We start from the raw sequence: 13,313 nt of genomic DNA, 5'->3' as shown, positions 1-13,313 counted from the left end.
GACATGATCAATCTTGCTTGTGGAGTGATTCGAATCTCAAACAAGTGTTTGAGATATTTGATCAACAAGAGTCATTCAAGCTAGACATGATCGATCTTGCTTGTGGAGTGATTCGAATCTCAATCAAGTGTTCTTGCCTTGAGATATTCGACCAACAAGGTAATCCGAATCTTACTCCCCTTGTAGTGATTCCTTATCTTATCAGTATTTGTATGTTCAACTATAAAACCAAATTGTATGATATTTGCTACACATGGCCAGCTAAATGAATATAAAAAATCGATATATCCATGAATTTGAGGGTTTTGATTATGATATTATAATAAATCGATATAAATTTGATACGGTGTACTAGTTTTAATGAATTATATTATTAAGATTTGTTAAGGTATTTCAATGCATAAAATACTTATTTATTAATTTTTTCCACTTTGATCGGAATTATTTGCCCTCATTTATCGAAATCTCCCATCATTTTTCGAACATAAATTGAACTCAAATATGACAAGAATACAAAACCAAATTAACTTTCTTTCTTTTTTTTATTAGTTATAAAATTTAAACATCTCATTAGCTTTTAATGTTACGTTACTTGTCTATATTATTTCGATGAAAATGGGTCCGATTTCAATGTGGGCGCAGTCTCGAAGAATATCATTATTTTTATTTGCTAATCTATTTACTATGGAATTATCAATTGAATTTATAGCCACCCATTAAAAACAATTCATTTTATAAGTTTGTTCAAATTGACATGATTAGTGTCACGGTCTTACATCAATTGCATAATGGAATTTGTTTATTATGACTCTCAAGTTGTCCGATGGGCGACACTCGCATAATAAACTCAGTTTAGTTTGACCCGCAAATGCTTCCACTAATGAGAAACTGTCGTATTATAGTAGTTTGACCCATACATTTTGACCGTTTGCAAATAAGGTATGAACTACCCTAAGCATAATTTAGTAGATACGGTATGAATTAAGATCACAAAGTTCGGTAGTTCAATTTCTTACTCCTAAAATATTGAACTTAAAAAAATGAAAATTTAGAGACCTATTGGACATAGTCTTAGGTTTACGGACCAAATAGATATAAAGTTGAAAGGTTGTCGTGGACTAAACGTACAATATAGATAATTTTGAATGTCCAATACACTTTTAGTCTTACCTGATTTTAAAACTTCATCATAAAGTATGTATTCCATCTTATTGGAGGTCCTAATGATGATGAAAGAGATGTCATTCTACAAATGGGTTAAACCCTTACCTTGTTTAAGATATTTGAAGGTGGAGAATATAGGGCTTGGATTCTTTGCTCCGACTAGTCTATGAATCCACAAGTAATGAGAGTCGAGATGGTCACTATTGAGAGTCGAGATTCGATATGGGTCAAACTCCTTACCTTGTTTAAGATCTTTGCTCCAATAGGCTGAGAGTCGAGATTCGATGGATTTTGTGTAGATGGTCACGGTTGATCATCTGATTCTTGTCATAATGGAAGTTTCGTAATTATCCATATCTTCAGGGGTCATTAAGTAGTTTGTCACGTTCAGAATATATTATTACTATTTTTCTAAAAAAAAAAACTCCATAATTTTCCTAACAATTCTTCATCTCTTCTTGGTCATTATTAAGACTGTTGTCCTTGATCAATCCTCTTGATTTCTTTTCTTGCATTCATTGAGTCTTACATTTATGGCTTTTCTTCGTTTTTTGGGGTGTTACATTGGATAAGGAAGGATAAGTAGGTAAACAAAGAAATGGTGCAAAACTATATTACCCCTAAGGATATCTAACTATGGTTCATGACCTAAAAGACCTCCAAATGCTATTAACTTATGTGGTAGACCTTATTATGTGATGTCTCAAGATGTGATGATGTTTGAAAGTTGTTGGAACACGTTGATTAGCAAAACCAAAAATTAGAGATAAAATTACCAAAATGCCCCTAGGACAACTTATTTAAATTCAAGGTCTATATGTGTTCCAAATGACTCGCTACTTGTTTTGAGGCCTATTCATAAGGACAAGGAGTTATGTTCAATAAGAAACACCTAAAGGAAACACCTCAAGACACAAAAGTCAAGACCCTTCTAGAATCCTCTAAGGAATTCATTATGAATGTATGACCTTCTAGAACAACTCATGTTTGTTATTACGATGTATTCATATGTTTACGAATGCATGTTATAACTTATACCTCAAGGAATTATGAACCTTAGAAACTTACAAGATTGAGAATCAAGAACAAAATAGCTCATTTTAAAAATTATACAGAGAATACTTTATTGAATCCTAGAACAAATGCAAAATCTAAGCAATAGTTGGGTAACATAACCATTACCTCATATACTACAAACTCTGAAAATACTTTACAGGTTCTTTCCTATTATCGATATTACTCCCTTCCCTGTTTGAGTTAACTTCTTGACAGTAATGGCCAGTCTAGAATGCATCACTGCCTTGTATACAGTCCCGCCATAAGTACATATCTCGTGAAAAGTAATAGTGGCCTCAATTAGATCTTGGGAAGAAATTTTTTCCATAGGTGGGAAATAGACATCCAAATCCATAGATTTTCTTTCCTTGTTTTGCTCCATTTCGAATGGATGTCACATGCAATATAAGATGATCATAATTAGAACGATAGAAACAACACCTACCTTAAAAGATGGAGACGATGAATCTCCATTGCAGTTGTCAAGAGGTCCACCACAGAGCCCCTCTTTGTCAATGAATCTACTAGTGGGCATGTTCTGAAAAAAAGTTTTTGAAGGGATCGGATGTCTCACGTTATGCTATATTGCTATGCTGTAGCAAAATTAGTAGATCTTGTACTCAATATAATGATTGTTCTTCAACTAGGTGTACTTTTTACGACTAAAACTTCTATTTCATATTTGTTAAATTTTATTTTTCTCTTTCCGACGTTCCTTTACATATTAACTAACATTTTGTTTGTCATGAAAAACATATTAGTTTGATTAAAATAATAATAATAAAAAAAAAAGCTCAAACAAAAATTCAATTGAGTAACTACTAAATTTATGTAATATATATAATATTACAATTATTAGAACAAAAATATATTTATCCATATAATAATTAAAAAAGAGGTTAAAGTAATATTCTTTTCCATTTATCTCAAATTTCATTTTATTTTACTTTTTTTTTTCTTTTTTACTTTGAATTTATTAAATTTGGTTGAAAAAATAATTTATGAAAAAACAATACTATGTGAATAAGTGTGACTTCTGAGTAAATTATGGGTACATGAATCACCTAAGATCACATCCTTATAAGAGCGACCGTGAGGATAAGACGATTAAGAAATGTTTAAAAGACTTGAAAGATACTACCTATACAACCAAGGAGCACCTTCCTTTACGGTAGCTCAAGCATAGGACCACATGGTTAAGCATGCTTTACTCGGAGCAATTATATGTTGGGAGACCTTTTAGAAATTTTCCTAGGATGCATGTGAATGAGGACAAAACATGTTGGAAAGACTACATTGGTCTATCGAGATAGTTTTCATGCCTAGAATCGAGTATCCGCTACAACATTAAAAAAAAAAAAAAAAAAAGAATCGTAGGTGAAATATGTCAGGATGAAACATATTTCCTCACATATCTCATCATGTTTGTTTGTCTTCTATCTTTTTCTTTATCATTTTCACTTTTCCCACTTTAATTATTTTCACTTTTTCCATTTTCATCACATTATTGATGAATATGGATTTCCACTTTCATCTAATTATTTGTATGTACATTAAGAATTGTATTTGGAATATGTAAATTAAGCTAGGATGATAGAGCTCATGTAAATTGTAAGGGCTCAAGTCATTAAGCGTAGGAATGGTATCAGAGCCAGCCTCTCAATTTTTGTGAGGGAAGAGGAGTTACTCGATCTTTAAGAACGATAGTGTAAACCAGGAGGATGATAAGAGAGATTCAGAAGAATTTGGAGTATGTGATAGCTGAGCGAATAGCCCTTGTGTTCCAGGTGGTAAGACGCGGGAAGCGCAGTAAGTCCGTTGGCAAGCTTTGGTGCTTAGTCATATGAAAAATTCTGAAGAAAATCTTATCTACAACCTGACACCTATATCAGAGACAAAACAAAGATTGACAACTTGTCAGCCACAAAGTGAAGGCTTACATGTGAATTATCAGTGTTTGTAAATTATTAGTCTTTTAAATTATTAGTTTGCTTTATGCCTTTTCTTACTTTTAGGAAAGCAGATCTTGCAGGGTCCTGTCCTGTTAGATTTGATCTTATCTCTTAGTTGGTGTTTTTCAAATTCACGTTCAAATCCGAAGTCTATAAAAACGACTTCATCAATGTAAGGAGAGCATCAATCGGCCGATAGCTCTCTCTTGAATATCAATTGAAGAGTTGAGAGAAAAATTAATCTACTCTATCTCTTATCTTATCTATCTTCTTATGAACAAATTTATGAGAAAGCTTAGAAAATCAAACCATTTCAAATGTTCTACCAAGGAAGAAGAAAGTTCAAATGAACATAGAAGGGGGAGAAAATCTCACAATCTCAAATACTGTCAATCAAGAATATCAGATTACCAGGATCGAAGATCAACTCCAAAATTGGATTATTCCAAAGGTAGATCCTAAAACTATATACCAAATCTCAACCTTCAATTTTACTCAATGATTTCTCAAATTCTTTATTGGGAATGGTTCAATCCAATCTAGAGAATGAACTAGTCTATTTCAATTGTTATCCAAATTTTACCTTGTCGCTCCACGACCCGCACATATTATCAACCCTCATGCTGGACTTACAATAAAAAATTTTGAACATCAAGGCTGAAACTCATTCTTCAGTTGTCATATTCAGGGTTTATTACAAACTCGTGAATACAAATATTTCTCCAAGAGCATTAAGATCCTCGCCAAAAGGATCAACCATGCTCATAGAGGCAAATATTGGAAAGTCCTTGGTGACTGTAACAAAAACTCTTTCTTGGGATCAAATAACCAGAAATACTCTCTGGAAAGTAGAAGATGCTAATCTTCTGAGGAAAAAGAAATCTCAAAACCCATTACTAATCATCGAACATGATGATGGAAGCGTTGAAATAAAATTCAGCGAAGAACCCTCGTCAGAATCAAAAGTAAAAGAATTCTTGAGTTCTAGACCAAGTACGTCGGGAGTTTCAAGATCAATGTATGACCCCTTAAAGGTAAAAGATGTTAGTTATGATAAAAAAAAAAAGGGCATCAATCCACTATGAAGATGGCTCAAGATCTCCAACCCATATGGATATGGATACTTAATCCGTCTACGAAAGTCAACTAAATGTCATTACGGCTGATTTTCTGATAGACAAAGAATTATTGAAGGCAGATTTTATGTCAGCTGCCAACTCTTCAAAGAGAAAAGCTTTCTTCCAAACCTACAAAGAAGCTGAGCGAAGTGAATTAAGTGCTCAATGGTATTCTCATATGGCAACCATAGAAGAAAACATATCATTCTCTGAATGGTTTGAAGAAAATATTTTGCAAATATGCACTTCGACTCAAAGAAGCTGGAAGACTACCAGAAGAAGCGAAGTATATTCAAAACATCCTCCGCTGGAAGAAGTCGAATTTGACAATTATTACGGAGAAAAGGTCAAAGCTAGTCCTTTCAAAACTATCCCAGGAGGACTAGAAAAGGGTAATCCGACCCTAAAGGATATCAAGAATATCCAGCATCAAAATAATTATTCAAACAAGATTTTATCCACGATCTCCACCCAGCTTGAGAGTATCGAGGGAAAAATCTCAAAAAATTCTGGTACTCTGCAAGAACAAGTGGGCAGCTCTGTACCGAAAGTCGATGTGTCAATCCCAATACTCAGACCGGCAAACCTCAACGTATTTACAAAGAGGATTTCAAAAGAAGAGGCCGCGATGGCCAAAATAAAAGAAAAGTTGGATAGAATCCTAAATCCTGGGATAACACATCAGGATTCATCTGTTAATGTCGTTAACAATGACGACGAAATTCACGAATTCGAAGACGTGATTTTAGATGAGGTAGAAGAGCCTCTCTACAATTAAATTGAAAGAATCTCCAGGAGAAGTCAAAATAATACCAGTAATCAGAAAAACTGGTATCCTCAACCGTCTTTTCCGAATATTTAATTCGAAGAAAAGACTCTACAAACTCAAGCTCATTGCGATGGTCTACCAATCTATAAATGGAATATCGATTGATTGTCCGACTATCAAATAATGAATGTTGTCAATGAAATGATGATGGCCGCAGGCGCGTATAAATTACAGGGCCATAAATAGCTCAAGTTTTAGTGAACGGATTTACCGGGCAACTCAAGGACTGGTGGGACAAATATCTCGATGAAGCCACTCGCCAACAGATATTATGCCACCATGTCATTAGGCCAACTACACAAATCATCAAAGAGGAAGGTCCATCAACTAGGATCGAAGTACAACATGAAAGGGTAGAGGATGCTGTCAACACCCTCATTTATACCCTTATAGAATTCTTCGTTGGCGACCCCTTGAAATACCAGGAAAGATCCGCCGAAATACTCATGAACCTGAAGTGCCCCACCTTAGGAGATTTCAGGTGGTACAAAGACATGTATTTGTGCAAAGTTCTTATTAGAACAGACAGTTCGTTGGAATTCTGGAAAGAGAATTTTGTCAATGGACTACCAAAATACTTCCCAAGAAGGATCAAAGACGGTCTTAAAACAAAGTATAATGGAACAATTCCATGGCAGACTTTGTCATACGGGTCAATAGCATCCTTCATCATAGAAGAAGGACTCAGACTTTGCAATGAGTCAAAGATTCAAAACAAGCTCAATTCTTCGATATCAAATAGAAACAGCTTGGAAGGTTTTGCGATTAATATGAATGCAAGGGGATAGAGGCCCCTCAACCTCCAGAAGTAAGAAAGTTAAGATGCATCCAAAGCCTTATAATTCGTACGGGCTCAGAGAAAAGTATCGGAACAAACCAATACAATCTCAAAAGCCAACATATTCAAGAAGAAAATATACTCCTACAAAAACCCATAGAGAAAAGAAAAAGCAAACTTGCTTCAAATGTCGAGAAGAAGGACACTATGCTAACAAGTGTCCGATAAGAGGAAAGATCAATGAGTTGGATATAGATCAAGAGCTGAAAAATCAGCTACTACGACTAGCTCTAACCGACTCAGAACAATCAAGCGAGGGAGAAATCCTCGAACTCCAAGAAGAATCCGATTCATATTCTAGCACAGAATATGAATCAAGACAGGAAAGAAAGAGGACGTGCGAAGGATGCATAAATGTCCTTACAAAGGATCAAGAAATTCTACTCGAAGTAGTAGAAAAAGTTCAAGATCCAGAAATTCAACAGAAAATCGCTCGACGACTCAGAGATGCCATGACAATCTCTAAGCCACCTGAAAGGGAAGAAAGAAATCCCTACAGACTTCAATCAGTTCTCCAAAGGTTTGAAAAACCGAGAGAACTCACTACTTAAGACCAACAAAGAGAGATTAATAATCTCAAACAAAAAGTACAGACATTAAGATCTTGAACCAGGTCAGAATCCTATATGCTTCGCCAAGAAGTTCTCAATCTTCAGGAATGGCTGCCTGAACGAAAGGAAACGGCGCAACCAAACCTGGACGAGGATGACTTTCAAAGTTCCTTCGTTGGAGACATCACCACTCCTCAATACCAAAAATTGTACGCTCTCATTACCTTAAAAATTTATGATTTCAAAATCACACTAAAGGCTCTCATAGATACTGGAGCCGATCAAAATTGCATTCAAGAAGGCCTAATACCTACAAAGTATTTTGAAAAAACTACTTAGGGCCTTAGAGGTGCAAATAACAATAGACTCAAAAATAATTACAAATTATCTAAAGTCCATGTTTGTAATGACGAAATTTGCTTCGTAAATTCCTTCCTTTTAGTAAAGGACTTAGGACAAGAACTAATCCTACGTACTCCTTCCATTACTCAATCATACCCTTCTAAAATAACTGAAAAGGGGTTAGAGTCAAAAGCTATAGGAAAGAAGATAAAATTTAATTTCCATCCTCCCATAAGGATTAGTGAAATAAATAACTTTCAAAAGAATACAATTATTCAATCAATAAATGTATTAAATTATAAAGAAAAACAAATTTCTTTTTTGGAGGAAGAAATTTCATTCAAAATTAAAGAAGAACAAATTCAAAGTAAGACCGTCCAATCTAAAATCAAAACTTTACAAACTCAAATAAAAATGGAGATTTGTTCAACTAAACCTAATGCCTTTTGGAATAGGAAGCAACACATCATCTTCCTTATGTCAAAAACTTCGAGGAGAAAAATATTCCTACGAAGGCCTGACCTATTCAAATGAATAAGTAATTACTAACATTCTGCAGAGCAGAAATCAATGATCTTTTGCAGAAGGGTTTTATTAGGCCGTCAAAGAGCCCCTGGTCATGTGCGGCTTTTTATGTCAACAACCAGGCAGAGAAGGAACGTGGAGTCCCACGACTGGTAATAAACTACAAACCCTTAAATAAGGTTTTGGAATGGATTAGATATCCAATTCCAAATAAATCAGATTTAATGAAAAGAATTTCAAATGCAAAAGTATTTTCAAAATTTGATATGAAATGGCAAATCCAGATTTCAGAAAATAGACAAGTACAAAACGGCTTTCAATGTCCCTTTCGGACAATACGAATGGAACGTCATGCCATTTGGGCTAAAAAACGCTCCATCCGAATTTCAAAAGATTATGAATGATATTTTCAATCCTTTTCAAGACTTTTCAATTGTTTATGTTGACGATATTCTGATTTTTTCTCAAAACATCAATCAACACTTCAAGCATCTTCAAACATTTTTTATGACAGTCAATAGAAGCGGTTTAGTTGTGTCTAAACCAAAAATTAAACTTTTTCAAACAAAGATCCGTTTTCTTGGATTTGAAATTAAACTCATTCAAAGATCCATTCAGTTTGCCCCAAACTTTTTGGACCAAATTACGGATAAAACCCAACTACAACGATTTTTGGGATGTCTTAATTATGTGTCTGATTTCCTTCAAAATATCAGACCCATTTCCAAGCCACTTTTGGAATGCCTTTAGTAGTTTCATTTTGAGGCTATATAAAGCCATGTATGTTGTATTTGTAAGAAGACTTGAAAAATATATTAAAAGAAGCATTTGTTCCTTTCTTTAGCCAATGGCTAAGTTTCTTTGCAATTCTATGTAGTTTAGATTGCATGTAGAATCATTCAAGCTCGACACGATCAATCTTGCTTGTGGAGTGATTCGAATCTCAAACAAGTGTTTGAGATATTTGATCAACAAGAGTCATTCAAGCTAGACATGATCGATGTTGCTTGTGAAGTGATTCGAATCTCAATCAAGTGTTCTTGCCTTGAGATATTCGATCAACAAGGTAATCCGAATCTTATTCCCGTTGTATTGATTCCTTATCTTATCATGAAGCTTGGGAGAGATTTAAGGAGATGCTTAGAAAGTGTCCTCACCATGGACTACCTCATTGTATACAAATGGAGACTTTCTACAGTTGATTAAATATTGTTACTAAACAAGTAGTTGATGCTTCCGCCAATGGAGCTATTTTGTCAAAGACATACAATGAAGCATATGAGATTTTAGAGAGAATAGCATCTAACAATTGTCAATGGGCCGATGTGAGAAGTAACCCAGGAAGGAAGACTCGAGGAGTACTTGAAGTTGATGCTTTGTCCTCTATCAATGCTCAACTAGATTCGGTGACTAATATTTTACAAAATCTAGCTTTGGGGCAAGACTCCATATATCAAAGCACCAGTCCATACAGCTGCTGTAATTAACCAGACAGCAGCCGAATCTTGTGTATATTGTGGAGAGGAACACACCTTTGATCAATGTCCAAGCAATCCGGCCTCAATTTTCTATGTTGGGAATCAAGTTAGTCAAGGCAACCCGAAAAATAACCCCTTCTCAAATACTTATAATCTGGGGTGGAGAAATCATCCAAATTTCTCATGGAAGGGACACGGCTCGTACAACCAACAAATGCCCCCTAAAGCAAATTACCCTCCGGGTTTTGGATTACAAAATCAATTGACATATGGTTCTCAACAAGCCACCACCCAAGGGGAAGGAACTAGCCAAGCTCAACACATGCCGGGAACATCGCTTGAGAGCCTAATAAAGGAATATATGGCTAAAAATGATGCTGTGATACAAAGTCAACAAGCATCATTGCGAAATTTGGAAGTTCAAGTAGGTCAATTAGCAAATGAGTTACGAAATAGACCTCTTTGTAAGCTACCAGCAGACACCGAAATGCCAAAAAGAGAGGAAATGGAACAATGTCAAGCAATAGAGTTGAGAAGTGGGAAAGAAATACCCAGCAGAGGAGAAAAAATTAAAGAACACGGTGATAGTCGCACTCAAGAAACTGCTGATACACAACAGAGAAAGGAGAAAGCTATTGTGCAAGAAGACCACAACAAAAATGATGCAAAAGCTGCTGTACAGAAAGAACACAGCAGAAATTATGCAGAAATTGTGAAGCCTCCTAAAACACAAACATCAGTCAACAGTGGACAAGAAAGCAGAATTTACACACCAACACCTCCTTTTCCACAAAGAATAAAAAGAAAGAAGGAAGAAGCCCACTTTGAGAAGTTCATGGACATATTTAAGGAAATTCACATAAATATACCATTAGTTGAAGCTTTGAAGCAAATGCCAAATTATGTGAAATTCTTGAAGGATGTGCTCACCAATAGAAGAAAGTTTGAAGAATTCAAGGTGGTACCATTGAATGAAGAGTGTAATGCAATATTGAAAAACAAGATCCCGCTAAAGGAGAAAGACCTCGGTTCATTCACAATTCCAATATCAATAGGAGGGAAGAAGTTAGGTCGAGCATTATGTGATTTGGGATCAAGTCACTCTTCAACTAGCAGATCGATCTTTCACTTATCCCAAAGAAAAGATTGAGGACATCTTAATTCAAGTTGAAAAATTCATATTTCCTGCAGATTTTATCATTTTAGATTATGAAGCCGATCATGATGTTCCAATTATTTTGGGGAGGCCATTTTTAAAGACCGGAAGAACATTAGTCGATGTCTACAAAGGAACCATCATGTTAAGAATTGGTGACCAAAAAGTTGAATTTAACATCAATGACAGCATGAAATATCCAGTAGTGACAGAAGAATGCTCAGTAGTGTATGAATTGACAAAACAGCCAGCAACCGAGGAATGGGAGGATGGGGAAAGCGGGCAGGAAGAAGACAGCAGTTGGAATGACAGAACAGAACAGTTAGCAGTTTTAGGTCAATTCAGCAGAAGTTTTGAGTCACTAGAATGTGAGGGAAGAAAGAGTTCACCGATGAGACCATCTATTGAGGAAACGCGGCAACTGGACTTGAAACCACTACCACCTAACCTTAAGTATGCTTATTTGGGTGACAAGAAGACACTACCCATCATCATCTCAGCGACACTATCCTCGACTCAAGAGGATATGCTCCTAGAAACATTGAAGAAGCACAAGGGGGCGATAGGTTGGACATTGGCGGATATAAAAGGAATTAGCCCTTCACTATGCATGCACAAAATACAATTGGAGGAAGGAAAAGTTAAGTCCATTGAGCAACAAAGAGGATTAAATCCCATGATGAAGGGGGTTGTTAGAAAGGAGATTCTCAAATGCAAACAGCAGCTAAGTCAGTCCTATTCAATGTGTTCCGAAGAAAGGAGGGATAACAGTAATGGCAAATGAGAACAATGAGTTGATCTCCACTAGAATAGTGAATGGATGGAGAATTTGCATGGATTATAGAAGGCTAAACAAAGCGACACGTAAAGATCATTTTCCCTTACCATTCATTGATCAAATGCTTGGTAGGCTTGCTGGAAAGTCACATTATTGCTTCTTGGATGGCTATTCGGGATACAATCAAATTACAATCAGTCCAGAAGATCAAGAGAAAACTACATTCACATGCCCATATGGAATTTTTGCCTTTAGACGAATGCCCTTTGGACTATGTAATGCTCCAGCGACATTTCAACGTTGCATGAAGGCCATTTTTACAGATATGGTAGAAACATTTATGGAGATATTCATGGATGATTTTTTGGTTTATGGAGAATCTTTTGAGATTTGTTTGTGCAATTTAGGGAAGGTTCTACAAAGATGTGAAGAGAAAAATCTTGTACTGAATTGGGAAAAATGTCATTTTATGGTCAATGAGGGAATAGTGTTAGGCCACAAGATCTCAAGAAGAGGAATAGAAGTTGATAGAGCCAAGATAGAAGCTATTGAAAGATTGAATCCACCTACGTCAGTTAAAGGTATAAGAAGCTTTTTGGGTCATGCAGGGTTTTATAGGAGGTTTCTTAAAGATTTCTCTGAGATTGCAAAACCATTGTGTAGCTTGTTGGAGTCACATAGAAAATTCGTTTTTGACAAACAATGCATGACTGCCTTCCAAGCATTAAAGACATCGCTGACCACAGCTCCTATAATGTCAACACCCGATTGGAATTCACCATTTGAGTTGATGTGTGATGCTAGTGGCCATGCTGTGGGGGCAATGTTAGGACAGAAAAAGCGGAAGGTACTTCATCCTATCTATTATGCCAGCAAAACGTTGAATTAGGCTTAAGTGAATTATACAACCACTGAAAAAGAATTGTTGGCCGTAGTATTCGCTGTTGAAAAGTTCAGAGCTTATTGATTTGGAGCGAAGGTGAAAGTGTACACTGACCACGCAGCAATCAAGCACCTAATGATGAAACCGAATGCCAAGCCAAGATTAATTAGATGGATTCTACTATTACAAGAGTTCGAGATAGAAATCATGGACACGAAAGGAGCTAATAACCATATAGCAGATGACTTATCTAGAATGGAGAACATGGAAGAAAAGGTCAATAGCAAAGAAATTGATGATGCATTTCCGGATGAACAGCTGCTTGGGATAAACAACAATAGCAGCAGCTACAGCAGTAGCAGAATGACAGCAACTCCATGGTATGCAGACATAGCAAATTTTTTGGCTTGTGCCATCATACCCAAAGAGAAAAATTATCAACAAAGGAAGAGGTTTTCCATGAATCCAAAAGTTACATTTGGGATGAACCTTTTCTTTTTAAACAATGTGGAGACGACATAATGAAAAGATGCATTCCAGATAGTGAAATACCAACAATTCTTGAACAATGTCATGCATCTCCATATGGAGGTCATTTTGGAGGGCAAAGGAGATTTTGGAGGGCAAAGGACAGCAGCCAAGG

General features: G+C 35.9%; 1 protein-coding gene across 1 annotated transcript; it reads left to right on the top strand.

Moving 5' to 3' along the window:
- The first annotated feature begins 10,067 nt into the window (after nt 1–10,067).
- LOC147790258 (uncharacterized) lies at nt 10,068–12,676 on the top strand. Its single transcript, XM_087128650.1, has 3 exons — nt 10,068–10,981; nt 11,950–12,212; nt 12,396–12,676. Exons 1-3 carry the CDS (start codon nt 10,068–10,070, stop codon nt 12,674–12,676), a joined length of 1,458 nt encoding a protein of 485 aa, XP_086984776.1.
- Nucleotides 12,677–13,313: the final 637 nt, after the last annotated feature.

This window comes from Cucurbita pepo, chromosome 11 (assembly GCF_057944985.1).
Source record: "Cucurbita pepo subsp. pepo isolate OVF chromosome 11, ASM5794498v1, whole genome shotgun sequence".
Classification (NCBI taxonomy): domain Eukaryota; kingdom Viridiplantae; phylum Streptophyta; class Magnoliopsida; order Cucurbitales; family Cucurbitaceae; genus Cucurbita; species Cucurbita pepo.
This window is presented reverse-complemented; position numbering and strand designations above follow the sequence as displayed.

Bases quoted from the DNA above. Each gene is read 5' to 3' on its own strand.
- LOC147790258 (XM_087128650.1), top strand. From the start codon at position 10,068: ATGCCCCCTAAAGCAAATTACCCTCCGGGTTTTGGATTACAAAATCAA. The intron at 10,982-11,949 runs CTTATCCCAAAG...TTATTGCTTCTT, and splicing joins ACTAGCAGATCGATCTTTCA to GGATGGCTATTCGGGATACA. The intron at 12,213-12,395 runs GTGAAGAGAAAA...TGGGTCATGCAG, and splicing joins AGGGAAGGTTCTACAAAGAT to GGTTTTATAGGAGGTTTCTT.